Here is an 11,364-nt window from a genome sequence, read left to right on the forward strand (position 1 = left end):
GAAATTTCTTAAAAATAAAAATCAGTTGAAGTAGCTCTCATAACAATAATAGCACACTAAAATTAAAACTTAAAAGTAAAAAGTTAGACATAAATATCTCATCTTTAAAAACTGTAAAATAGATATTAAATATATGTTCAAGGTCCTGGCATGAACAAAATCTTTTACCGTTAACTACATCAATCAAACAACACCCTACATCAATCAAAACAACACCATATTGTATTTGATATGTTAATTGTATTTATAAGTATGATGAAGTTGCTATTTAAAGTCCGTCCATTTTTTGGGGGATTATTCTCTGGGGTCATTTTTTTCTTCATCGCCATACATGACTATTTACGTCTTTTTTCTAAGTGGGTTTTAATTTCCACGGTTGTAAAACTAGATTTACTAATGCACATGATCCTTGAAGTACTTTTGTGACACCATATTCACATCTGATTTAGTATTGAATATGATGAAATTATTTTATGTTAGTACTTGAATTTTTAAAATATAATAAAATATAAAATATCTTTATTAATTTACCTTTTATCTATTTTATTATCAAAATTCTGTATTCGTTACAAATAAATATTTATGCATTTAATTATTGTACTTTCTGTAATTGTTCTGATAAATATTATCTAAGACAATCTTAAAAAAACCTTTGACAAATAAAAAATAGAATCAGAACTCAATTTCAACTAAGGTCATGCTTATTAAATCAATTCCACCCTCATCTACAATTGCTATTCACCTTGTTAACATAATGCAATATTATAGAAAGTATTCATCATTCATTTGTAAAATTAACGATTCTTTGTAAAGCCTGACTTTAAAGTTTTTCTTTTTTTTGAATTTTCAGCCAAATCATTATTATGTGGGACTGAAAAACCTGTTCTGCACCTCCATTCTGTTTCAACTTCTCTGTAGACATTAAAAGAAAATAAGTGGAGTATATAAATTAAAAGAATATTCACTGCCATCGGCATGGATCACGTCAGCTTATACAAAATACAATCGTCCCCATTGTTCAATGGGCACAGAACGCAGACATGAGAAATCTAGAACCAATGCACTTGATGTTTTACAGGCCTAATATAAACACCTTGAAGTGTCAAAAAATTGCCATCTTAAGAAAGGATCTTTCCTATTTATTGAATTTAATTTATCTCATTATATTACCACTCGAAAGGTGTACACGCGGTGGCAACAGCATTTAACATTTTCCATCAACGATGACTTCACTGCTTAATGAGGTTCCTGATCACATACGGAAGTATACCCCCATGGTTAAAGTAAGCAAGTTCCACCTGTAAATATAAGGGTGTTACACAATAATCTACGGACAAGCTTTTGGAAGGCTTAAAAATGGTGCTCAGGCCCGAGCGAAACCCAGTAGTAGACCACAGTTTACATTAAATTGCATCAACGAACAAACATGAATAAGGGACATGCTTAAATTACCTCAGTGTCGAAGCGAGCTGTGCAGGTGAAAGATTTTCCATTATCCGTTGTTACGGTGACATCTTGGCCAGGCCTTATCTCGCTGATTTTACTCGGGAGGTCAATAGTATAACGTTCGTGGCCGGTCAATCCTAATGTGTCAGCGTCCTCACCAGATTTAAAGCACAGAGGAATAATACCCATTCCTACCAAATTACTACGATGAATTCTCTCAAAACTTTTAGCTATCACAGCTTTGACACCCTGTCAGAAATATGTACACGTTATCAAGTCAGGAATAAGTCTCGAGACATGTCACGAAAACCACCAAATGACTAGCTATATAAGACTCACCAATAGCATGGGACCCTTGGCGGCCCAATCTCTGGAACTCCCACTACCATACTCAGCTCCAGCCAGAACAATGGTGTCCTTCCCCTCGGCCTTGTATCTCTGGCATAAAAGAAAATTCATGGGGATTAGAACCTTAAAAGGGCTAAAATCAGACTGTTTATCTCATTGTCCTAGCACAAAGGTCCACTAGTTCTAATATTGGTGGATAAAAAATATTTTACTTTTCATATTAAGGTAACCAGTGGATTTTGATCCTTTCTCAAGTCTAAGTCTGTATTTGGTGTAGAAGTTTACTGGTTTAAAATCTACTTAAAGATAAAATAACTATAAAAACATAAATTGTTTCATAGTTTTCATTTCTTTAAACTTGAGAGAAAACCCTAGAACTGGTTGGGGGCAGCAGATAGTGAGGAGGGAGAGTAAGGAGTGGAGAAGAAAGAGGAATTAGTTTTTTTTCTAAAAGCTCCTTCATTCAGTTCTTTTTTCCTTTTCTTCAATAAATGTTAAACTGTTTAATTTTTTAAAAACTGTTTAGAAAATACATTATTGTCCTCAAAGGGGGAGGGTCCAATAATAGGAGATTTTGTTGCAATTAGCCTTGCAGTCATTGCAACAAGTCATGAATTTGTGATTACCTATTTTAATTATTAATAAGCAAGACCGAATAATTTATGTATATAACATGCATTATAAAGAAAATTCAACAACGTTTTTCCTCATCAACAAATGGTTGTTAGTTTAAATTTTGGAAAGTAACTTAGGAAACAAGGTCAAAAAATATCATGAAATAAAAAGTCAGTCACTTAAAGTTAAAAAGCAGCAAAAAAGGGAAAGTTATACTTAGTACATAATTTACCTGCGCTGCATCAAACACATAAAGCTTCTCCCCGGTGGGAATGTGAACTGTCTTGGCGCCGACCTCCCCATTCAAGAGCTTGTTAACAAGACGAATGTTTGCAAAAGTTCCCCTCGCCATCACTTCATCATTGCCACGGCGACTTCCATATGAATTGAAGTCCTTTTGTTCCACCCCTCGCTCCAGAAGGTATTTTGCAGCAGGACTGTCCTTGTTAATGTTTCCAGCAGGAGAAATGTGATCAGTTGTTATGCTGTCACCAAAATTCAGCAGACAGTAGGCATCTTTCACACCATGAGCTCCAGGAGGATCCATGGTCATGCCCTTGAAGTATGGAGGTTCATGAATATATGTTGACTTGGGGTCCCATGAGTACAGGGTCTCAGCAGGGACTTGCAGTTGGTTCCACATTGTGTTACCTTTGGTAATAGCTTCATATGTACTTCGGAACATGTCAGGCAACACACTGGATTGAACAGCCTATGAATCAAGTAATCAAAGTTAATCTCACTACACAGTCAAGTCTGTAAATTTTACATAATGAGGAAAGAGAACATCATTTACATCTGCAATTTCTTGAGTGGATGGCCAAACATCCCTCAAGAAAATATTCTTTCCATCCTTCCCTGTTCCTATTGGCTCCTTTTCAAAGTCAATGTCAACCTGGAAATTCAACCAAAAGGTAATTGATAGGTTAACTGTGTATACACTCCAAGGGCATGTTTAGTTTCAGGAAAAAAAAAATCATTTTTACTTTTAGTTACAAAAATGTCATCGTATTTCAACTTCGTTTCTTATTTACAAATGTCAGTATAATAAACAATAAAACAAGAAGTTTCCACCACTTCATATACAAATATTTAAAAACAAAAAAATGAAAACATGACATTTTTGTGGTCAACCGTGAAAACAAAAAATGGAAATAAAAAACACCTCGACTAAATAGGTCCTATATTTCATCGACCTTAACAGACCAGTTAATAAAAATGAATCCAACGTACTAAAACAATGTTATAGTTGGCAGAAAACGGGGTATATTAGTGGGAGACATAGCACCCAATGTCAGAAGAAAAAATAAAAACAGCCTAAGCCCATAGCCAATTGTAAGTCAAGAGCCAAAGTTCTGGATATAAAAATCCTAAAAATTTGATAGATAATTGAAAATAACACATACAGCACTGGATTTGAATTCAGCTTAAATCTACTATATTAGAAATAGCATGAACCAGAACATGGATATATAAGAAGAGGATGGACCAGACAAGACAACATCAATGCCTGTGGTTAGCCTCTAGAACAGCAGTTTTAACATATCAGTTTTGTTTCTTCCAACAAAGTACTTGGCACTCACAATCTAACTATTCTTAATAACAACATGTGAAAATCAGACAATATGAAAGAAGCAAAAATAAAGAATCAAAACCCTTTTATATACACAATAGAAATATGGAATAGGGAAACATACTGTGCCAGCAAGAGCATAAGCAACAACTAGAGGTGGTGACGCAAGGTAGTTAGCTCTTGTCAAGGGGTGCACACGGCCCTCAAAATTGCGGTTCCCAGACAACACAGCAGAAGCCACTATATCTGCCCAAGACAATTATAAGAATTTAATCAGTACAGAAAATATTAAGCAGAATCCAATTAGGAGTTTATCAAAAAGTCATAAGCAAGACAATTGCAAGAATGACACAATTTAGATATTTGATATCTCACTTACCGTTTTCAGATATGGCAGAAGCAACTGACTGGTCCAGTTCCCCAGAATTGCCAATACATGTGGTACAGCCAAATCCAACAATATTGAAACCCTGCTCATTTAGATACTTTTGCAGGCCACTGACCAGAAAATATAAAACAAGTTCAAATTTAGTATACATTTCTCAAGAATTGTGCAAACTGGACAGGGAAGTACATTTATAATACAAATTACAAAATTGATATTCTACTATGAAGTGTGAAGTACCTCTTTAGTAGATATTTTGTAACAACTCCAGATCCAGGAGCAAGACTTGTTTTTACCCACGGCTTAACCTGGCAACCAGTGAAAACGTCAACAATTACTATCTAGAAAAGGACAGCATAAATTGAATACAATTTGTCACTTCTAGAAGGGGCAGGAAAACTGGACAACATCATCTAAGCACATGTTTAGAAGTACCATAATGACAGTTTCTAACATTTATTTTGGTGCCTAACCTTCAAACCAAGCTCATGAGCCTTCTTTGCTACAAGACCAGCCCCAAGCATAACACTTGGGTTTGATGTATTTGTACAGCTTGTGATTGCAGCAATCACAACACTGCCATGCTTGATCTCCGCTGGCTGCCCATGAAAATCAAATTTTGCAACTTTTCCTTGCACGTCTTTTGGTATAGCAAATCCCTGAACTCAAAAAAATGCAAGAAGATTAAACTGCTGCATGCTTTTTTATGACAGCAACTGTGTCACCTAGTTAAAGTCTACAACTTGAAACATTCAGAAACACTAATATTAGAAAAAAGATTAATTTCTCTCGTTCTTATTATCATAATCTTTCTGAAATCTTGGTGCAGTGATCGTAGAAAATAAGAAATATAATAGAGAAAGAATAATATTCAGGAAATAGGACTCACTTCAGGTCAAACCTATTTTAAATCCAAGTTTCAAGAAACAAAATGGCAATTTCTTTCTCTTAACATAATGTTGTCATTTCTCTTGTGCACTGGGTGGGGGGCTACTTATAATGCTACCATTTGATTGTCCAAGTTTTAAGAAACAAAACATATAATTCAGTAAACATGACTCAATTCACCTCAGGTAATATCCAACATATCTTAAATCCAAGTTTCAGGAAACAAAAAATGGCAATTTCTTTCCCATAACATAATGTTGTCATTTTTCTTGTACACTGGCTGGGGCTATTTATAATGCTACCATTTGATAGTCCAAGTTTTTAGAGACAAAGTCATATAATTCATTGAACCGTAAGGAAATTTGTGTTAGATGCAACAATTTGAACTTCCGTTTGTGATTATCATTTAGGTATACGTTAGTTTTAAGTCACCATGGACACTCAAAAAGAGACAGCAAACTTAACCTAGTTACTTGACCATCACAGCATTACTAACCTTAAATCCCACTTTGTTGTCTAGACAAGAATGCCAATCAGCCTTCATTTCTTTCAAAGGCACCCGATCATGAGGTCTGCAAGGAATATTCAGTACGAATTACCACATATTATAAAGCAGAAATTTTTAAACCCACATTAAATACAAAACATGCTTTGCAAAAGGGAAGTGTCTTACCTCTTGGGTCCCGAGATGCATGGTTCGACTTCGTCAAGGTTCAATTCGAGATAGGATGAATAAACTCTGTCCGGTTGAGGCTGTATTTACAGCGAATAAATTAGTGATCCATACCCAGACATTTACACATTTGTTTTGTCCAAAAGGTGTACATAGGGTATTCAACTAGTATTACCTCATTATAGTCAATAAACAATTTGTTTTGCCTGAGATAGGCCTCTATCATTGCCACCTACAATGTCAAAAATGAAATATAAGAAATCCTACAAGCATTTCACATCATTGGAAAATAATGAGTTTGTACTTACAGTCTCATCACTTCTTCCAGTTAACTTGAGGTATTGTAATGTTACGTGGTCTACAGGGAAGAAGCCCATGGTTGCACCATATTCAGGAGACATATTGGCAATTGTGGCCCTATCGGCTAATGATAACTCACCCATACCATCACCTATAGAACAAAACCATGAATACCATTAAATAGCCGGGACATTCAGCATAAGCTAAAAAATTTGAGGAAATGCAAGTAGGGCTAATTACCATAAAATTCAACAAATTTCCCCACAACACCATGTTTCCTAAGAATTTGTGTCACAGTTAGAACCAAGTCAGTTGCTGTAACTCCATTGCGCAACTTTCCAGATAACTTGAACCCAACAACACCAGGTAACACCATGCTCATAGGCTGTCATTATCAAAGTACAGAGCATTAGAAACACCACTGTATCTAAACTTCTTCATGAACTAATTTTGAGTTAAAGAATAAAAACACGTAATTCTAAAGAACAATTTATCAGAAGTCATCACATTTATAGGGAAGGACAATATTAAAATCAAAACACATCCATCACAAATAAACCAAAATTTGGAAGTAGATATACCTGGCCAAGCATTGCTGCCTCTGCTTCTATACCCCCAACACCCCATCCAGCAACTCCAAGCCCATCAATCATTGTTGTATGTGAATCAGTCCCAACAACACTGTCCGGATAGAGCAAGCCTTCATTGTTGAAAACAACACGTCCAAGATATTCAAGATTGACCTACAACAAGACATAACAAATCCCCGGTATTAACAATAAAGAAATAACAATAAATAACCATAAAATATATATTCCATGACATTATTATTAATGTCTGGTTAGAACTTACTTGATGTACTATACCAGAACCGGGAGGGACAACAAGCATGTTACGGAAAGCATTAGACCCCCATTTAAGAAAAGCAAATCTCTCCTGGTTTCTCTGGAACTCGAGCTCCATATTGGCCTGCACTGCATTCTCTGACCTTGCTACATCAACTTGAACTGAATGATCAATGACAAGATCAACAGGAACCTGGCAACAATTATAGCCAAGAGTCAGAAACACTTGTACTATAACAAACATGGCATATAGGGGAAATATGGCCATGGGGAGGTTATTTGTTAAATTTCTATAAATCAAAATAATTAGGTTCAACAGTTAGGTTTAAACTGTGTTTAGTAATTACTCAAACTTCAAAGAAATAGTTCTTGTAGATTCACTTTAAGAGAAAATTAGTTCAATAAAATCCTCCATTACCATGATTTTTAAAATTATTACAAAATATCTGGTTTTTGAAATAGCAAAATTACCTGTCTAAGAAATTAAAATAGCTTGCGATGCATGCAACAGCACAAGTTTCTTGGAAATAATATAATAAAAAATCCTACACAGTTAATCTAATCATTAAAGTTTCCATATTAGTCTCACTCTCAAACATCTCTTACCACTTACAACTTCAAAAACAATTCAGTAAACAACATTTGATCTTAAGCAAATTCAAAAATAAAATTTTATACATGTTAAGTATAATTTCTTATCAATTAGTATTGAGCATAGTATTAGAGAAACTAGTTTTTAATTGAGCGCATAAACTCCCTCAAAAGTTATTTTGATTGTAAATTAGCACTGGCTGCATGGCTCAACATATAAACAAATGGTTTTACTATCTATGAGACCCTGCTAGTATCATAATTAGAAAATTTTTTAAATGTATATACATAGTAAATCAGGAGAAAATCTTATCTATCTATATCTATATCTTTATCTATATCTATATCTATATATATATATATGTGTGTGTGTGTGTGTGTGTGTGTGAAAGCCACACTAGCAAAGCACACTTTAGTTAGATAGTCGGTAATACGCAAAGTAAAAAGAAAAATATTGTGTAAAAAAAAACTAATAATTACTTATGAAAGAAAATACAAGTTTAAGGCACATACAGCACATAAAAGTTTGAAATCTCTTTAGAAAGTACCATCAATGACTACACAGAACAAAAACACACAAAAATTATTAGAATGATGTATACCAGAGGATTGATCTTATTAGAATCACTGCCAAGCTTATTCATAGCATCACGCATGCAAGCCAGGTCAACAACAGCAGGGACTCCAGTAAAATCCTGTGGTGAGGAGAAAAAACAGGTTAAAGAAATAACCCAAATGATTTATATCATACATCCATGGCAACAACTCTTAGGCCGCACCCAGTATTGAACAAGTTTACCTGCAGCAAAACACGAGCAGGCTTGAAAGGAATCTCAACTTGCTTCACAGAAGAGTTTTCCCAGTCAATAATCTTTTCAACATCTTCCTTAGTAACTTGGAAGTTGTCACAATTACGGATGGCAGATTCAAGCAGAATTCTGATAGAGTATGGCAACCTATCTGTTAAGCACCCACAAAGTTGAAACCATCAGCAACGAAGAATTAACAAGGAGAGAGCGCTATTTTAAAGAACTAGAATTTTATATTAGAATACGATAATAGAACTACATCACCGACACACATTCCAACCAAAATTCAAGCAAATAAAATTAACCAACTAAGCTAGCGAATTACCAATTCTCGGATCATTGAGCGACGGGAGGCTGTAGAACTTTCCAAACTCGCCACCACCAGGCTTAGGGAGACTCGTTAGATTTCCCTTGAAAGGATTATCAAGAGCTGCAATGGCACTTACATCAGATGACCGATCAGAACACAAAATTCAGCAGCATACATTACCGATACTAAACTACATATCTCTTAGATAAAGCATAATCCGTAAGCACTAAATGACAAACATAATAATATTTTAACAAGTAAAAAAATAATTAGACAACTATGGTATAATAATATAGCAGAATGAATTAATAATTGATTAGTTAAATAAAGTTCAGTCTAAATTAAACCAGGTTGAGAATATACGAGTGAATATATGATTTCTCTTCTCTTAACCTCGTTATTTCACAACTATATAATAATATTGATATTAATAATAATAATAATAAATAATAATAATAACAACTATAATATGAATTGACGATGGATTAAACGTGGTTGTGAATATATGATTTTTTTTCTCTCTTAACCTCGTTGACAATCGGACAGGAGAATCCAGAAAAAGAAAAAGGCAAACTGAATTCAGTCATTTCAAACTTCACATTCGATCGAAAAACGAAAAATCGCATCCGAAAAAAAAGATTCTCAGCTAAACGAAGCAGATCAAAAGAAACAGAGCTCCAATATTGCGGGAGAGAGCAGTGAAATACCACTAGTGGCGATCCTCCGGTGGAAGCGTTCGATGAGGGGAGCGACGGCTCTGATCTGATGGCGGAGGCCGAGAGGAGAGCGCCAATCGACGCCGTGGCTCCATCGCGGAACGGCGGAGCCGAAGGAGCGCGCGGCGGAGGAGGAGCCGGATGATCGGCCAGGAATGGAACGAGAGAAGGCTCTAGAAACTGTAGAGGAGGTAGAGGAAGCAAGCTTGGAGCGAGAAGCTCGGAGGAGCGAAGAGGCTGCGGAAGCCATGATCAAAGCATTCGTATGCTGAGAAGCGTGTGGAGAGCGAACGCAAATTAGGGCTTCTTCTAGTTCTAGAAGAAAATAACAGTGCCCAATATTTCTCTCTCTCTCACTATATATATGTCTTTTCAATTGTTACTCGAGATAACACGAAGCAGTAACCGTTTTATTGACCCGAACCCGTTCCTCTGCGGGTGTTTCCAGTCAACTCCCTAAATAAAATACCAAAAAACCTCTTATAGCTTATTTAATTTATTTTTTTTACTCATGATAATAAATATACCCAGGTTCCCGGCAAATTTTGCGAAGTTTCGCCAAGTGGCTTCATCAAGTTGAATTGTTTCATTTAACTTTATTCACGTCATCGGCGAAAAAACCACCACCGTTCCCTTCTCTCATTATTAGCTTTCTATGACCAACGAATCATTCCACGTGCTTTCTCCATCTTTTATTTTTCATCCTTCATTTCGTAGCCTAATGCAATAATAAATTGTTCATTTATTCTTTTCCTTGTTTTATATACCATTCGTGTCGGTTTTCACTTTTGTTAATGGAATCGCGAGCCACTTGGTCAGCATCACTTTACCGTTGAAAGCGCAAGGATCATCAAGTGGCTAGGGTTGATTGAGAGGCATGCGCCTGCGATGTACTCTAGTTGATTTTGGTTTATTTATTATCATGACTGAAAGTTTTTGCTTAAAAGTCCTTGTCTGAATTAGTTTCAGAAAGTAGGTATAATATTCGGCCATCGAAGCGGACCGAGAATAAAATACTCGATGGTAGGTCCAGCACAAACGTTGACGATTCCCCACAACAGTCTTTTGGATTATTTTTATAAAATAAAACACTCTTTAAAGATTTTTTTAAAGAATCAAAATTTAAAAATTAGTCATTTTTCATAAAATCAATTTAAAACATCTTCTATTATTTTTAAAAGTATTTTAATTTAATAAGTGTTCCTACTAGGGAGATGGACCTATAGAACTATTGAAGTCTTTTTCTCCTTCTCTCGGTCGGTCAGATTGTTGGGTGATGAACTAAGGTTCTTCTCGTCCTCCTGCTTCTCCTTCGGCACTCGGTCTCGGGTGAACACCGGATGGTGGGTACCTGCGAAGGCACTCCGACGCTCAAGTCAGTAAAGCAGGTGATCAGTTCTCTGGTAGGTGAACAGTAATAAATGACGTCTTGGGATGTGTGCTATTTATATTATTCTAATGGGTCTACCTTGTTGGGTCTGTTTATCGGAGTGGACATACTTAGGGTTGTATTACCTAATTCTTAATGACGAATTAACTTCAGTGACCTTGATTTGGGCATTAGCAGTAATATGGGTCGGTCGTCGGTCAAGTTCCCCTGGTCTCGGTCGTCTCGGCCAAGTCTCTAAGGTATCTGCCAAATAGATCAGGTCTCGGGCAGCCAGGTGAGTCTCGATTCGAGAGACCAGGGACCGATATCGTCCATACCGGTACAATAAGCAACAGGTGACGTGTATTATTGATATGTTAAATATTTTAAAGTATCACGTTATTTTGTATTAAGAGAATTTGGATACCTCTATATATAATAAAAATTAAAGCATATAAATATGGAAAAATAAATTAAAATCAAGTTAATAAAATTA

At 35.6% G+C, this 11,364-nt stretch overlaps 1 protein-coding gene across 1 annotated transcript; it reads right to left on the reverse strand.

The window, feature by feature from the left end:
- Positions 1-921: 921 nt before the first annotated feature.
- Positions 922-10,112, reverse strand: LOC137835549 (aconitate hydratase, cytoplasmic). Its single transcript, XM_068644105.1, has 20 exons — positions 9,491-10,112; positions 8,799-8,903; positions 8,464-8,624; positions 8,267-8,359; positions 7,081-7,266; positions 6,810-6,971; positions 6,469-6,613; positions 6,237-6,379; positions 6,104-6,160; positions 5,929-6,008; positions 5,752-5,827; positions 4,841-5,026; positions 4,608-4,675; positions 4,362-4,480; positions 4,107-4,228; positions 3,206-3,304; positions 2,642-3,121; positions 1,786-1,884; positions 1,453-1,695; positions 922-1,298 (listed from the first exon to the last, which is right to left on the reverse strand). Exons 1-20 carry the CDS (start codon positions 9,747-9,749, stop codon positions 1,230-1,232), a joined length of 2,952 nt encoding a protein of 983 aa, XP_068500206.1. The 5' UTR covers positions 9,750-10,112; the 3' UTR covers positions 922-1,229.
- Between the last annotated feature and the right edge of the window lie 1,252 nt (positions 10,113-11,364).

This window comes from Phaseolus vulgaris, chromosome 5 (assembly GCF_051622355.1).
Source record: "Phaseolus vulgaris cultivar YP4 chromosome 5, ASM5162235v1, whole genome shotgun sequence".
In the NCBI taxonomy this organism is placed as follows: Eukaryota; Viridiplantae; Streptophyta; class Magnoliopsida; order Fabales; family Fabaceae; genus Phaseolus; species Phaseolus vulgaris.

Coding starts and splice junctions, on each gene's coding strand:
- LOC137835549 (XM_068644105.1), bottom strand. CDS start 9,749: ATGGCTTCCGCAGCCTCTTCGCTCCTCCGAGCTTCTCGCTCCAAGCTT. Junction 7,267..8,266: donor CTAATAAGATCAATCCTCTG/GTATACATCATT, acceptor AATTGTTGCCAG/GTTCCTGTTGATCTTGTCAT. Junction 6,972..7,080: donor GTTCTGGTATAGTACATCAA/GTAAGTTCTAAC, acceptor GTCTTGTTGTAG/GTCAATCTTGAATATCTTGG.